We start from the raw sequence: 17,009 nt of genomic DNA on the forward strand, positions 1-17,009 counted from the left end.
ACTCTAAATTACCCCCGCTGTCACGGTACAGGTGGCAGAGCTACTTAAGTCGGCTGACCGGTCAGCCATCACACGCTTCATCGGGGATGCCACGCCCATATGCTTAGTGAGGAGGGTACTTGACATCACTTCAATGTAGCTCAATGCTTTCCAGTTTAGCGGGAATTTTGGGAAGTGGTGGGCAACCGGCCAGTCGTCACCGCCGATGTGATACGTATCATGTAACAGCACTTGTAACTGAACTGATCTGGAGCCGATCTGAAGTCAGTGCGTATCGAATGACCTGAATGAGTGCAAAGCGTAAGTGCTATGGCGTTCCTTGCATACAGCCCGAATCAACCAGACCAGCCATGTGATGGCATGACAGTGGCGAGATAGCAATGTTCCTTTCGGCACGTTCACCAGGCAAGAAATTGTTCTCGACTTCAACCATCAAAGGGACTGTTTGCAAGCCTGACTCCAGCCATGTGGTCTTCAACCAGCTTTGCCTCGTTAAATGCATTTGGGTTGCAGCATAAAGCGTGGTCGATATGCAGTGGTCAATTGCCGACGACATATTCGGCGTAAGACGTGATATTTGTTGAGCTCCAGAGGTGCATTCGAATACCAAAAGTCTAAATCTGCGTTTTGCTCTATGTTTAACAGCTGCGCGTACTGCATTTTAAATTTCAAACGAACGCAATGTAATGTGCAAAGAATATACAACACGATAGATTCTCGCTCGTTGCTGCGACATATGATGCATCTCTTTGATGCACACAACTTCTGGATATTTGCTTTTCCTGTCAATGAAACTGGTCCATTTTAGACAACTGCTAGTATAAGATGCATGCATCAAGCTTAAGCATTTTGCTGACGGGGCATGTGCGCTATGATGGTGTGCTATTGTGAATCATGATTGGTCACTCTGCATCTGAACATCGTCGTAGTGCTTTGTCTCACCACCCGACATCATTACGTCACATGGTATGTTGTGACGTCACTACAGGCTGACTGACGAGCAGCGCATCGAGCGGAAGCGATCTTTGGGCCTTACGAAGCGGTGGAAGTTCCTGGTGGCGCAGGCCATGATGCAGGTAGGTGTCTCCGACGGCCTCTATTGTAAAGAGACTCGGATCAAACTGACACCAGGTCAGCATTCCGGTGAGGTCAGTAAGGAACAATGATACTTTGGGTCGGTTATCGATAAGCAATGGCTATGGTTATGAACGGTTATCAACAAGCAAGTAAATGGTTTGATGGTTATCATGGTTATGGTCATGGCTATCAATAAGCAAGCAAACTCTTGCACAGGCGGTGTGACCTTGAATAAAGTGTGGCTGTCGTATGCACGGGCAAACTATTGAATTGACCGCAAATCATGACACGTGAGGTGAAAGCATCAAATCGCCTGCCAGTGATGTTGAAAAGCCATTTGAATACTGACAGGTTTGCGTCATTGTATGGGAGAAATGGGACGTCCCAGGAACATGACACAAATTGTGCGGGGACTGACTTTTAGCACGTGAGGAGCCAGGAAGAAGACGAAAGTATCCAAGTAGGCTGCGACGAAATCGCTATGTAGCCGACATTTTGCTACCATTACATTAAATTTGCATGATGTTGCGCACACCTGGACTTCATGATACGTGGACCCGGGATCGATTGCCGCGTCGGCCATCTTTCCGTTGAGTGGAGGGAAATCGTTTTACCTTTGTAGTTTCACTGAAACTCGGACTGGATTTGGGTCAACGAACCGCAGTTTCAGATCTACGTCAAGTTAGCGAGCTGGTTGTTCAGTTTGCATAATAATGTTAGCACAGAGATGTCTACATGGTTAGGCAGCTGAGCGAGAATGTTCCACAGTTGAAGATGTTGAAGCAAGCGTCACATATGATGAAATTACTCACTTATAACTATTGGTGTACTTTTGAGCGAAAAAGACTGCTGTAGACAACACAAGTTCCATTTCAGTAAATATGTTCGGTGGTGCGTCATTGTTTGATTGTGCAATGGGGCGTTTGTGTAACGTTTAGATAATGCCAAACTAGCCGTGCGAAAATTTCACTTACTTGTAGTACTTACTCGTCGAGAAATAGCAGCACGGGCTGGAAGTGTTTGCTGAGCCAAATATTGTCACGTGTTCTTGTCTTGGCCCCCTGTCCTGATGTTCTTGTTTACTTAGTCGCGGATTTAAGATGTTTGCTTGCATTCACACACTCAGTGATGGCGTTATTTGTTTACTTGTATCCAAACACTCGATTATAGCGTTACTCTTAAGTTACTCGATTACAAGTCCCATTCTCTGTGCTAACTACTAAGTGGAAAAGCTGTGTCGGACTTCTTATATGATGTGGCACAAAACTCGTTTCGTGACTAAAGCTTGCACTGCTTACTAAGCATTGTCGAAGAGCCCCTTGATTTTTGAGTTATTTGGAAACCGCACTCACGGACGCCAGATGTGAACGGCTGGGTGATAAAATTCTTCTTTGCCTTGAACGCCGCCTGGCCTGTGGGGTGCCAGGATCTGAACGATGTTCTCACGGCGTCAAGCATGCCTCCATGACGTTGAAATACTCTGCACATCTTCGCGTGTGTGTAGCTCTGAAATTAGATGGCTTTAGGTCTTAACATAGTCAGGGTTATGAACTTCACCAAGTGCTCTGCAAATTGGCTATTTCAGTTCAAAACCCCATACAAATGTGGAACACTCCCTTTAAATTCACACTAGATGAGCCGCAAGCATAGATAGCCGTGTTTTTGTTGGAACACGTACCCTGTTTAGCATGTTATGAATACCATGCTTTCAAGAGCTGGTTATTCGCTATACGTTACATCGGAATCCAGCCATCGGAGTCAATTCTGTACTTGAGCCGTACCTTCTTGAATCGAATCCTAGTCGACTCAAGCTTCCACTGAGCTGCTCAAAGTCAGAGTGAGAACCAACACCATGCGTTGAGGGTGGCGTGGGTCACAGCCGGCAATGATCCTGCTGAAAATGTGTCAAGCACAATGCTTAGGTAAAGAAATTGCCCTCGTCGTATATGTGTTGCATCAACTGGACCGTGGTGATGATTCGAATGACTGAATTTGTGTGGGCATCTCGAGTTGACTGCATGAAACGTTTCCAGGCAACACCGTGCACCAGCTTTGAACAGCTGCCGGCGAAAACGCAGGACCTCATCCTACAACACCTCACGCCCGCACAGTTGCTGGGGATCCGCGGAGGTAGGGAGCAGATGCGACGGGTTACTGTGTGGCGTTGACACCTAAACTTCCTCCGCACACATTCTAGTACAGTTGTGATCTGTGTGTTACTAAAATAGCTTAGTTAAGAAAAATTCAGCCTTGATATCTGTATGCAATTTGCTTGAATGCACTTGAGCACACAATGTTCAAACCTGGTGTCAGGTTGTCAAAGACTGTGATGGAATTACTATCACCTTAAAGTGCTTTCATGTGTTCATGGTATTGTATTATTTACTTAGAAATTTGTGTTCATGCCTTTTAAGCATCTGGCTGGTAGATGCTGCCAGGCATTGCTGTCGTCACAAGACCATTCCATTGCGCCATCAAATAATGACGTAATGGACGCATTTTTACCAACTTTAAAATTTTGTTGCGTAGGGTGGTTTTTGAAGCTTGAACGCTTACCGATAGCTACAAGTGAGCTTTTCCCGTTGTATCTGATGCTTATCTCAATATCTTCAAATGTGAAACATCCCTTTCAAGCCATGCATAAAACACCGCACGGACACATGCCAAAGTGAACCTAAAAGGATAAGTACTGAGATCAAGCAACATCGTCATGTCCAGTACGCACAGACATCAGCATTTGACCGCTGGAAAATCTAAAACTGACCTTTTCACGCGATCGTTTCGATCTGTCAGGCAAAGGATCCCTCAGCCCCCCCAGTGGCTCCGAGTCAGGTACGTATTGCATTGGTAGCGACATCTGGTGGTCTCAAAGGCCATCAGCGGTGATAGCGGTAGATGTCGACATTTATGAGCGTTTCGAAGCGGCGGGCCCCTCTGCTGGTGCTAGCGGAGGTGGATCCAGGATTTCGTCAAGGGGGGGGGGGGCACGCAACATCGTGGGGCCCCCTGGAGTTTGGGGGCCCCATCCAAAAAACATCTTTGCATTTTGGTCGTTTCGTTTTAAGGCAAGTCTTATGTCGCATGTAATATATATATATATATATATATATATATATATATATATATATATATATATATGTGTGTGTGTGTGTGTGTGTGTGTGTGTGTGTGTGTGTGTGTGTGTGTGTGTGTGTGTGTGTGTGTGTGTGTGTGTGTGTGTGTGTGTGTGTGTGTGTGTGTGTGTGTGTGTGTGTGTGTGTGTGTGTGTGTGTGTGTGTGTGTGTTTACTTATTCAGTTAGCTAACAAATACGGAAACCCATCTTACCGTGCACAGCTTTAAAAATCTAGGCGTGCTGCGCATTAATACACATAAAGCTCATTCATTTCCTACAGGCCATTTTAGTGCTGTGATTTTGAGGCTAAGTGTTTCGTAGCAGCAGGCAAAACAAACTTGTGTTGGCTAACAACCATCAACACCAAGAATGGACTTAGTCCCTAGCTTAAGTATTTACGACCAGCCGGTTGTGCGATGTTATCAGCTGGTGACTGATGACTAATGCAGAATATTTCCTTTGTTGTAAAGGAGTACAACATGTCCTAGCGTTCAAAATATTTCGAGAACGTGATGCACTAGTAAAATTAGTGGCACGCACTTTATAGCCAATGGAAATAACACATACAACGTCTGTGGTAGGTAAAACTATGTTCGGCAATAGCGCGTAAAAATTTATCGGTGCATATTCGACTGCTGCTCTCAGACGAAGGCACCAAGGCCAGTAGGGACGAAACATGGGCGATCATGGGTGCCGCAGGAGGCCAACAAAATAGCTCCCGTCAACAAATATAGGGTCCTCGAAGCAAGCAAAAAGAACCCCAGACCAACGTGGTGGGCCCCTAAACGATCGGTAGTGATTCGGCAGGTTGGCATATAGGGCCCCGGCCATAGCACAGGACCCTTTCAGCAAATGGGAGTTATCCAGACCATAAATTAATACTCCTGAATGAAGTATTGGAATGTAATTGGTAATTAATGGAATGAAGAGTCTTCTGCAAATGAGAGCAAAGGGAGAGAGCCCTGATCAAAGTAGAGGGCCCCTGAGCATCGAGTGTTTCCGTGCCTTACGTTATAAGAGCCCCAGCAACAGCGCAAGGTCCTCCAAGCAAGTAGAAATAATCTGAGACTTATATGAAGCGCCCTGGGAGTGTGCGCTGGCATATGGCGCCCCTGGAAAAAGTGTATGGAGCCTTCCGGGCGAATGGGAAGAATCCGTGGAGGAGAACCTGACCGATTAACAGTGCTCAGACTCAGGCTCAGGATCAGATAGCGTCCCAGCAGCACATTGGGCCCAATGAGAAAATGCAAAAGGGTCAAGGTCAGCGTGGAAAGCTCCTTAACGATCATATTGACCCGGCAAGTGGACATATAGGGTCAAACAACCAGCAGCGTGATGCCTCTAGATAGCGTAATTAGACCCTCAATTTATCCAAAGAAAAACTTTCTCAATCAGCGAAGAATACACTTTGCTTGCTTATGAACTCTTCAGTTTTGCTAACAATGGTTCTTGGTCACCTGTAGGCCTAAAGACATCCAATTTTGTTGTATTTTTGTTATAAGAAAACTGCGTCCGCCCAGCCGGTTATGGGCTCCTTCGGAGCCTTTATGTCACCTTCGGCATGGTCCATGGATCATGGTCCCGTGCCTCCTCCCCCGACCCTCTGCATCCGCCGCCGGCCCGAGCAGCTGACTAGTTCTGACCCGCCAAGAACATGGGGCCATCTATATAAATAAGAAATACTCACGACGCAAAAAGTGGGGCTCTGAACGATGGAGCGCGCCCAAGCAGGTTAACATATCGGGCCCCTGTCAAGAGCGTAGGGCCCTCCATTCAAACAGGAAGTAGCCAAGGCCCAATGTAGACGGCTCCTGAATGATCGAGTGCGCCAGAAGAGGTAAACAGATAGATTCCCAAAAAGAGCGTGCGGCCCTCCATTCCAATAGTAAGTATTCAAGATCTAATGCAGAGGACCCCCGAACGATCCAGTGCGTCAGAGCAGGTTAACATCAAATATGAAGTACTCACGACACGATGTAGAGGGCCCAGAATAATCAGCTGCGCCAGAGCAGGTTGACAGATAGGGCCCTCGAAAAGAGCGCAGGGCCCTCCATTGAAAAAGGGAGGACACAAGACCCGATGCAGGGGTCTCCCCTTATCGAATGGGCCTGAGGATGTTATAAGAAGGGGTTCCGACAGGAGTGTGAGATCCTCCATTCAAATAAGAAGTACCCAAAAACCCGGTGCGGAGGGCTCCCGAAAGATGGAGCATACACGAACAGGTTATCAGATGACCCCGATAGGAGCAGAGGGCCCTAAATTCAAACACCAAGAAACAATGTGCAGGGCCCCCCGAGCAATCCAGTATGGCCGAGGAGGCGAACAGGAACCCCCGACAAGTGCGTAGGGCCCCATTCAAATAGCACGTGTCCAAGGCCCAATGTAGAGGGCCCCCGAACGATCAAATGTGCCCGAGCAGGCTATCAAATAGACTCCACAAGAGCGTAGCCCCCCCCCCCCAGTTCAGAAAAGAAGTACCTAAGGGCCTTTCTGGCGAATGAAAAGAATCCGTGTTAGGGCCCATGATTGACAAGACTGCCCAGGCACGCTAACAGGAAGGGCCCCAACAACAGCACAGGTCCCCCTAAGAAAATGCAAAGAGATGAAGGGCAACGTGGAACGCTCCTTAACGATCGGAATGATCCTGCAAGTGGGCGTGTAAGCCCCCGCAAACAGCATGGGGCCTCTAGACAATGTAATAAGGCTTAAAACTTCCAGTTAACAACTTTTCCGGTCATTGAAAGATTTTTTGCAACTTTTCATAGGCCCTGCACTTTTGCTCACAATAGTTCTTGGTCGCCTGAAAGCCCAGAGATACCCAGTTTTTTTTGCGCTCTGTATTTCAAAAACTGCACCTTTTCGGCCGGCTGTGGGGCCCCATCGGAGCCAATTGGCCCCTTCGGGGCCCAAGGGGGGGGGGGGTGGCCCCGTGGCCCCCCTCCGGATCCGCCCCTGAGTGCTAGGGCCGTATAACTGAGTGCTGTCTCTATCCCACCCCTGCCCACCTGTCAGGGGTTAAACCCATGGTTGGTATGATGGTCTCGCACGTGCATTGCAGACTATTCCACTCACGCTAAGTTCTGATCACATGACCTGATTTCACCTACAGCCTCACTTATCTTGAACTCCCAGGGGCATCAAACTTTCTAAGTGACTAGGAGAGGGGCTGATGACCCAATAGTCTAATTTCTACCTGAAGTTTTGTTCGTCAACTGGCTGATCCCGCTTTATTTTTATAAATGCCTTATTGTATTGCTGTGGCCAACTGCGCTCCTCCCCGTCCGCTTTGGCAAACGGTCAACGTCAGCTCTCCTGGCAACAAACCAAACACTAACCATTAAAACAATGCATTGATGTACTTGTCTCAATGTGATGCAGTAATTGCGACGGCTCACTAATATCACGGCTGCATATCCCTACAAAACAAAGAGAATAGGGACATCCCGGACCATTATGATGAAAACTGCAAGGCATTTTAAGCTGTTGTGCCTGTCCACTCACATATCACTCCCATATAATCGATGCTCTACCAAGACCTGGCAGAACGTTGGCCACAAGCCTTATGGGTTACGATTATTGTGATGAGCCTTGTGAGCTTCTCAGTGAGTCTGCGCCACATCTTCGAAAGATCAAGGGGGCAGATTGGAAGCGTTCCTCTTTGGCGGCGATGACCAGCTTTGCGTGAGAAACTATGGTTCGGCTGGAGTTGGCATTGTAGATCCTCCTGGCTCTTCTTTACGTACGATGTCTGCCTATGTTATCGGTCATGGCAGTTTGTAGACTGGTTAGCCAGCTATCGACTACTTCGTCAACTGCAAGACACATGACTTGGTGCCATGGATGTGATGTTGATTCTCCTTTCTGTAGTCGTGTGTTGGTACTTTCCTGAGACAGTATGCAACATGAATTTGTAAGAATAATTAGCATCCGCAGATGGCAGTATCGAGTCCCAAGAAGCTTACCTTGGTAATTCGAGAGTCCTGAGCGGACGCTTCATGAGAGGCGGGGAACAGGACTGTACGTCACTAGCACCCAATCCCACCCCACCGGCCACAACCTCTCCAACCTCTCCCTTCATATCCAAGGTGACCACCACTGCCAGTGTTGTTTATCTCAAAGCACATGGACCGTAGATCCGTCCACCGGACCTTCTTATCTAGTCATGAGCACACGACAGTCGTGGCTATCACGGCGACTAGGGGCTCAGCCGGAATCTTGGTAAGGCGAAAGAGTGCAGGGTCGACATAAGGTCCCTGGTTATAATATGTCATCCCCCTAAAAAGCATAACTGATTTTTGCCTTCACCCATATGTCAAACAAAACACATAGGTAAGCCACCGCAAGATGTCCTTCTCGCAGCATTTTGAAGTGAATAAAGTGAAAAAACAGGATTTAATGACTACATGGAATAAACCACGGGCGCTATTCATGTTACAATGGTTCAGTGGACTCTTTCTGAACCAAGAGCAGCGAGTGGTGCCTAACGCTCAGGTCCCTTGTCGGTATTTTTTCTGGATTCTACAGAGATATCGAGGGCCCGTGAACGTAGATTGTAGATCACAACGAGGTCGATAACTTCTATTGGCATGCTCTGCTGTTGTTCAACCGTCATTGAGAACCGAGTAGTCCTGCGTGATGTACCATATTTTTGAATACGCGCGCTCGCATGTGAAACACCCGGACGCCCGGCGTTCCAGTCTCCTTAGGCCTCACTGCGTTTACCCCGTGACAAATGCCAGGCGACGGACAACGTCCAGACGGAAGGTCACGTTGGTCCGAGAGTGTCAACGCAATAGGCCCTGTGACATTCGAGGTCCCGTCCCTGTCCAAGTTCAGTAAACGTTCCCCTGGATGACTCAAGGCCCCTTGTCAGCACCGAAGACACTATGGGCCCCTGACCGACACAGGATCCCCTATTATTTCAGCGGCTCCTACCAGCGCCAATCTCGGGCCCGGGCCTCTTGCTTGCTTGAAAAATATGTCCCTAGGGCCCAGACTGACACGCATCCAACCGTTCTGCGTTGGTGGTCTGGATAAAATCGACGATCGCATTGTCGCAAGGGGTCTACAGTCGGTGCAATAGGCCCACTGACTGACATTTGAGGACCTTGTTCTTGGAGCCGGGGTCCTTAATGTGACCTGCAACAAGCACTTGTGCCCTCCGGGCCCTCCATTCGCGCCCTTACACCCTATGAGCCGTGTGGGCTCCTTGAACACTGGCCGTGGCCGTATAGTGGCCTTTGCCCGACAAAAGACGCACTTCTAGGTTCTGTAGGCCCCGAGCCGACACTGGAAGGCCTTCATTGGCTCAGGGGCCCCGACCCATGTAAATCGCGGGCCGCGGACTTCTTCCTGCAAAGGAAATGGGCCCGCACGTCCCGATCAACACGGAACCGACTGTTCAGTGCTGCCAGACAATTGCCCCTCTCCCTCCCGCACATTCCCTTCTCCCCCCCCCCCCTCCTCAAGTCTTCAAGACCAAGCCCTCGAGACCACCCAAAGCAATGTTAGTGTGGGCCGTGTCTGATATTTTGCCATCACACGCCCCGCCCTTGAAGAAGACCAAGCCTACAGCAAGCGCGACACTAAAGCGCGTGGCGTATTGTTAAAAATTGTGCTGGCAAATGTCAGAGAAATAGGAGGCAGTTTGAGAAAGGCGGTGGGGAAGGAGAGAGGCAGAGCGTTCAGCTTGTACTCGAAATCTGTTGTAAATGTCATCTTTAAACGTGAATGCATTTTGTGAAAGTCGTGATGAATAGTGTAAAAGTGCTGCTTAGAATGCAGACGTAAGTTTTTCACGTTGTTCAAGTGTGGAAAAATTAAGTCCAACGTATAATTTCTAAAGAAGTCGAAAAAAGATATGCCGAAGATAACCCTCTAACCCTCCAGGTCGTGCAACGTCAAGGTAATGATCACGCTGAATGGTGGCATGGTCGACTGGTGTCAGCTTCAGTTTGAGATAATTTGTCGTACTATTTTCTCGGGCCCCATTTGCATTACGTACTGCTTTGTCGTCGCAAGGGTCCAGACTTAAAGCTCTCCAGTGCTCGAATTGTTATGTTATTTGTCTACGGGGCTGCTTGATGCGGATTGCTCGCGCCGGTCTTCCGAGCAGGAATGCCATCACCAACTGCCAGCGACCTGGCCGCTAGCCGCCGCCAGCGTAAGATCTCCTACTCTCGCAGCGAAATGGCAGTGACGTGTGTTTTCAACTCACTGTCACGCTTGCGCGACAAACGTTGTCACTGGTTTGGTGTGCTGACCGGCGGAAATGTTTTTGTCGCACATGAACGTCGTCTGCGCCGCTGCGGTCCGCTGTACGGTGTGCTCTGTCGGTACCGGCAGTGTCGCGTCGCTGGCGCCAGGCAGTGGACGACAGCCTGGGGCGCCGCCACCACCTACACCTTACCAAGGGCGACATGCGGCACGCCAACAATGAGCGCCTGTGGCGGCTGTTACGCCGCATGCCGTCCCTGCGGCGGCTCACAACCCAATATGGCACCGAGTCACCGCGGCCTCCGTTATCCGTTGACGTCGTCTGTAAGTGTTTGGCGCGTTGTGTCAGTGTGAGTGCGACAGACGCCACTAAAGCGTTATCATTTAATGGCACATGTGTCAGTCGTGGTGTTATCGGAAGGAGTCTGGGAGCGAGGGCAAAGGCTGCACGACGCAGCGCTTTCTGAAACTGAAACCCTTGTGTCGTTCCAGCCCGGCTCTTAAGACACCTGGTAGAAGTGAACTTGCTCCACTTCGGCGCGGACCCACAGTCTCTGGAGGGGCTGTGGACCAGGTGTCCCCAGCTAGAGGCCGTCACGATGCCTCGCGGGTCCGCCGAGCGGTGCGCGGAGGTGCTGCTTCGCCGCCTGCCGTCCCTGCGGCGGCTTGACGTGGCGCGGAGTACCGTGCGGGGAGAGTGTTTGTCGCTGCTCCCCGAGTCATTGGAGACCCTCTCGGTGGCCTGGTGTCAACATCTACAGTCGGCCTGCCTGCGTCAGCTGATCCGCTGTCGTCGGCTGCGGCAGCTGAACGTGTCATATGTGAAGGGGCTGCAGGCGGCAGACCTGGCGGCGGGGCTGGCCGGCTGTCCACAGCTGGAGCGGCTGACGGCGTGGTTGCTGGAGCCGGCGTTGGAGCTCTGCCTGCCGCCGGCCGGCCTCCCCTCCCTCCGACACCTGGACGTGGCGTACTCCCGTGGAGTCACCGATGCCACGTTGCAGCGGCTGCCCGACCTGCTGCCAGGCTTGCACACACTCGAGATACGCGGTGAGCATATTCCACATCGCGCAGTTTCCTTATATGCCGTAGTGGCAACACGGTGATGGTGCAGCTGAAGTGACGCATTAAAACCAGCTGTTCCATATCAGTAGGACGCGCTCCCGACCCCGCATACCGTGGCTCTGCCATGGGGTTGCGACAGGCGGTGTTGTTTTCAGCACCAGCGGTTCAGCCGCTGTTAATGTTCTGACGTCATCTGGTGATCACGTGACAGTGCTGATGCATTGGAATCGGTCCGGCTTCTTGTGTGTTTCAGTGTGTGACGGGGTGACGGCTTTTGGCCTGGACTGCCTGCCGCGGCTCAGGCAGCTGCGTGCGCTGGACCTGTCCTGGCTGGACACTGTGGCGGACGCCACACTGGACCGGCTACACGGGCCCCGCTTAAGGATGCTGAACCTGTCCGGATGCCGGTCTTGTTCAACAGATGGTGTCACACAGTGAGCTCACCTGTGGAGGACGTGGCGAAGGCAGTTAGATGAGGAGTATTGCAAACTGGCGGCGTTTCACTTGGCCTGGACACCCTGGGAGTCTGCTTGCTGTTGTTTAGCTCTCGGTGTGTTTCCTGCCCACCCGAGCCCAGCCGAGGCAGCTGATATGTGACCTCGATCAGTAGTTTAAGCCTGGCCAAAGACGGGCCAGTGCTGAACGGCCAGTGAACTGCAGCCTTAATGAACCAGGCTGTGCCCTTCCCTGCGGTGTGCTCGTCCTGTCCCCTCCTCGTCGCCATCCCCTCGTAGGTGTGACCCTGTGCCGGCCCATACCGGTGGCCGTAGAGTCCGCTCCTCTGCAGCTGAGCTCACCACGAGACAGCACTGTACGTCCGGCTCTTAGGGCCGTCACGTGGTGCAAGCCCCATGTGCCCGGGGTGTTACGGCCGGGACGGGGTCTGACGTCACACCGGGCTCCCCACCGCGTCGTCCGTCCAGTCAGAGCCGGCTGCAGGGGGCGGCACCCGCTGTTACGGCGGCGGAAGCCTCGCAGGCTAACGTCTGCTGACGCTGGCGAACAGTTGATGGGGCGCGTGACGCGCCACGGAGCACGTAGGTGGCGTGCCCTTTGTTCCGCCGTGTGCCGGTGTTCTGGGCGTGACCTGTGCTGTGCTCTGTTGCAGGCTGGTGCTCGGCTGTCCGTCACTGACGGTACTGTGGTGGTTGTCTGACCTACGCCGGACCAGGTCCCTGGTATACAGCCTGTTGCGTCAGCTGTCCCCGGATCGTGACGTCACACTCGAGGTCGACGGTAGGTGGATGTCGTACCCGCTCCCCTCTGTGTCGACGGATGGAGCGAACTGAGCGTCAGTCGCTCCGTCAGTGGGATCGTTGATTATGCGCCCCAGGCTATTTATCGGAGGCTGGAATTGTCGCGCCAAGTCTGGTCCGACGGCTAAGCTCCGAGTCAGCTAACTAAGCAGTGATTGCACGTTGAAAATGCATCGCACCATATCCTCGCCGGGGGCATTTGAGCTGGCACCGCTTACGTTAGACGTGCCTCCAAAGGCGGCTATTCTTAACCCCACTATTTTGACCCACCGCCCTCTGTTACCCTCGGCGATGTTGGACCGCTGTTGGTGACGTCAAATAACGTTGCACCGTCTGGGTGACCGTGTTACCTTCCATTGCTGCACTGCACCCCCGGCGGTCGCTTGTTCACGTGGCGCCTGGGTTGCCGCGGTAAGAAGACCATGACCCAGTGCTGCGGTGACCGGTGTTTGTGTGAGCAAGCCGCCGTGAGCGTTCGGTGGCTGATGTCGACCCACGCTCTGCCGGCAGGTCGGTATCTGCAGGATCTGCTGCCGCTGCCGCCCGGCCCGCTCCGTCTGAGGGAATGGGAAAAGGGAATATGAGGTGAGCCTGCCACAGTGAGCATCACACAGGCCACAGTGCTGCGGCCCTGCCCAGTCAGGTGCGCCGCCACCGTCCCGCACGCCACAGCCATGTGTTGACAGGCGGCTCGTTGGCAAGGTCTGACTGCGTCCCAGCTGGCCGCCGGTGGAGCGTCTGCACTGGGCCGCCCCCGGTTGGCGGGCGAGCCTGTGGCCGGCCGGTGCTTGGTCCGGACGCTCGTGTCACCGACCCGTCCGCAGACAGTGGTCTGCTGTCTCCTGTGCTGGTCTACGGGCCGCCCGTTAGTCGCACGCGCACGGAAAACGTAACTTCCGCTGGCCGCACATCACCGAACACCGCACACCTGCGTCCCGTCCGACCGCTGGCTGCCCGACGCCACTGGTGCAGCCGTCGCACACATCTGACAATGCTGCAGTCACGACTACGCGGCGATAGTGAACACACGGCAATGCTGCAGCAGCGGCGAGACGAACCCGAGACCCGCAGCGCGTTAACTGGCCTCCCCGAGGCTGTTGACCAATGGCCGCCGTGCTGCGGATCGCTGACGCCATGCTGTCTTGTCATTGGCTGAACTGCCAACGACGCCAGCCGTCAAGCTTGATCTCATTAGTTAGCGGTTAATAGCCGGTCTTTTATTAGCTAGCCCTATACATTTGGGCGGAGCCGCCGTACGTCTGCAGTGTCGGTCTGTGACCGCGGCAATGGGTTCTCTGGCTGATCATGGCGGCCAACGCATAGTGCGTCCTATTCCGTGAGAACCAATAATGCCTCCCAGCGCCTGCGCACGGAATGTGTACGGGCAAAGTAACAATAGCAGTCACTTGCCATTTTATCTCGGTAATATGTTACACAAGTAAGTATGTAAATTGTACGACCAGCGACCAGCCGCTCGTCTCAGTTAGCAGACGTGCCAGAATGTCGGCAAAGTGTCCCATCTGAGAAGGGACACCATCATCAGGCACATATTTACATCACCACGGGATCGGATGGCCCTGACTTGCGTAGGCACCTCCTGAAGAACACAGTAACTGCTCTTCTGTTTAATACAACGTGAATTACACTGAATAGCACCGAATTGATGGTGTACTGAGCTAGGCAGTGCTGGCTCTCACTGGGTCCTTTTGTGCAATGAATTATAACAACAAACACGCTAAGAGTCAGTCTCATTTTAAAAAGAGCAGCCCAGGTGGCTGGAGATCTTTTTTTGCGACCAAATTTTTCCGCAGGCTTAAAGGCAGGTGGACGAAGACATGTAGACGTAAATTAAGGCAAGCAGATTTGACGTTCCCCATAAAAACCTGCATTTAGCACATAGGTGCATCTCGAGCGTTCCCGCACCTTGATTTTGCGTCGACGTCGTGACGTCACGTTCGTCTGCAGTTCAACTGTTCACGAAATTAATCCATCTCCGGAATAGTTACGACACATTCATGATACGCATGTGTTAATGCCGAGTAGATGAAAAAAGACCGAACAGGATTTGAATAGTCAAACGTACGATAACCACCCGAGCACCACGGGGCAGACCCAGCTTACGGCGGTACCCAACAGGAAGAATGAAACACCGGCGTTGTCAGAACGATTAATCAATCATGGCTGTTACTTGTGGCAAAGTTGGCAAAAAAATGATAAGGCAATAATGAGAGCTGCCATGGAGTATGTCAATTAATTAACCAATGGAACGCATTCAGACATCCATGCCAATTCAGTATACACAACCCGCCGATGCTCCTGCCACCAGCGGCGGAAGGTGTAGCTCATTGGTATAGGTAGCGCTTGCTGCCACCAAGCAAATGGAGTTTGAATTGAAAGGTTGAGTTGCTGTATGTTGCGTGACGTCATTGCATTGTTGCGGTCTGATCTCCCGCTCGTGCCGTCATTAGTTGGCGCTGCCTGAGTGCGGCAGCTCTTGTGGCGTTGGTCATTGACAAAAACATTCCTAAAATAATCTTTTGCGCTTTCCTGTGCATCGGCGAACTGTTTGTGTTCCTTCTTTCGCCTCTGGCACCGGGCTTCCCCGCGTTATGGGGCTTTATTCTGTTCTTGTTCCAGAGGGGCTTGAATGAACAACGAAGGAGGTTAGCGGCGGCGGCGAATGCAGTGGTGCATGCTGAAGTATTACTGCCGGGCCGCTGCAGTGGGGCAGCAGCGGCATCGGGTGCGGTGAGCAGCCAACCGAGCCGTGACGGCGGCCCGGCTGCCCGCCGCTGTCGCCTGCCGACCGCCGGCCTGATTCGGCTGACAGCAGTGAAGCAGTCGGGTCTGGCGAGAACCCCCGTGCATCAAGTGCCACTGGTGCCGGTCGGGCCATGACGGGCTGATTCGGAGCGCGGTGTGGCTGGTGGAGGCGGCCTCGCTCTCGGCCAAGCCGTGCACCTCGTGCCGTATGCTGACCGACTTTGTGCGGCTGAAGGACGGCGACGTCGTGACACGGCACGGCGCCAACAGTGAGGTCGGCCAGGCTACAGCCGTGTCGGGTGTGCAGTAGCCGGTTCGTAGACGTGGTGCGGGCGCGGGATGACCTGGACGAGCTGCGCCAGTACCTGACGGGCCCGGGGCGCCACCGGTTGGTCGGCAGCGGTGACCGGTGCTGGACCGTCAGCCGCATCAGGCCCGGCGGCGGCCACGTCGGCGCCGGGCGGGTCCTCAGCTTCGACGGCCGTCTGGTGGCACAGTCGCCGGCTCCACGCCGAGACGGCCGAACAGTGCAGACGAGAGCCGGCGGAGGCCGCGATGCCGCCGTCATCCGCAGGACACAGTTCGCCCGTTGGACGGCAGCCACAGTCCAGAGGCGCGCACCACTCGGCGTGATGGACCACGATGAGGAAGAGCAGGACGTGCCCAAGGACCAGACGTGCTCTTCGGGGGAGGGGGAGAGAAGGGGCTCCTCCTCGATAATGAGCAGACTGCGAATCTCATGTCGTTGGCTTTGGACGGTGTTCGCTGCCGGTAGTCAGGTGCTGCGGCATCTCGGCCAGCCCCAGCTGCTGCAGCTGGGTCGTGGGCCCGGCCGGCACCGGGACCGGTATGAGCGCGCCCAGCGTAGCAGGGGTGGATCGGGCGAGGGCGGCGCCTGGTGCACAGCCGACGCCTGCACAGCCGACACCGGAGGCGCAGCAGCAGCCGCCGGCAGCGGAGCCGCGCCACCACTGCCACCACAGTCAGACCTTCGAACTGGTGTATGCCCATGTCCCAGGGCGGAAGTACGGTACTCCACGGAACCCAGCCGAGACGAGGCGCGCGTTTCGGAGAAGGCAATGACCCCACTTAAATAAATCGTCATTGCTTCGTACCCCCACTCTATGTTTTGGCTAAGCGTGAAATCCCCTACCCAAAAGCCTCCAGATAACCCGACGACGGGACACGTGCGCCACTTCTCCAGAGTGATCTTTCAACTGTCACCACGTGGAGCTGTGTGTCGCACCGGCCCGGAAACGTTAAGTTAAAGTTGTAATGCCGCTGCAATGCGTAGTCCTTCGGGCGCGATCGGAACCTGCCGATCATTACTTCGGACCTGCACCCACTGTTACTTACCACTGCGTCGGGCGTCCCGCGGGAACTGCAGTCGCTGATAGATGGTTCCCTTCTGCCAGTGGGTTCGCCGCTAGTGAAGGTGAGACGCCGTGTGGATGAGGACGGACCGCTATTGGCCACAACGAGGACCGACGGGCCGAGCGTAGTAGTTGTGCCCGAGTGGAG

At 53.0% G+C, this 17,009-nt stretch overlaps 1 protein-coding gene across 1 annotated transcript; it reads left to right on the plus strand.

Moving 5' to 3' along the window:
* Nucleotides 1-530: 530 nt before the first annotated feature.
* On the plus strand, nt 531-13,309 carry LOC119098374 (uncharacterized). Its single transcript, XM_037221293.1, has 8 exons — nt 531-563; nt 1,005-1,076; nt 3,111-3,207; nt 10,537-10,731; nt 10,900-11,088; nt 11,723-11,903; nt 12,578-12,705; nt 13,236-13,309. The coding sequence occupies exons 1-8, from the start codon at nt 531-533 to the stop codon at nt 13,307-13,309; spliced, it is 969 nt and encodes a 322-aa protein (XP_037077188.1).
* Nucleotides 13,310-17,009: the final 3,700 nt, after the last annotated feature.

Source organism: Pollicipes pollicipes, unplaced genomic scaffold (assembly GCF_011947565.3).
Source record: "Pollicipes pollicipes isolate AB1234 unplaced genomic scaffold, Ppol_2.1 Scaffold_4740;HRSCAF=5597_pilon_pilon_pilon, whole genome shotgun sequence".
NCBI lineage: Eukaryota > Metazoa > Arthropoda > Thecostraca > Pollicipedomorpha > Pollicipedidae > Pollicipes > Pollicipes pollicipes.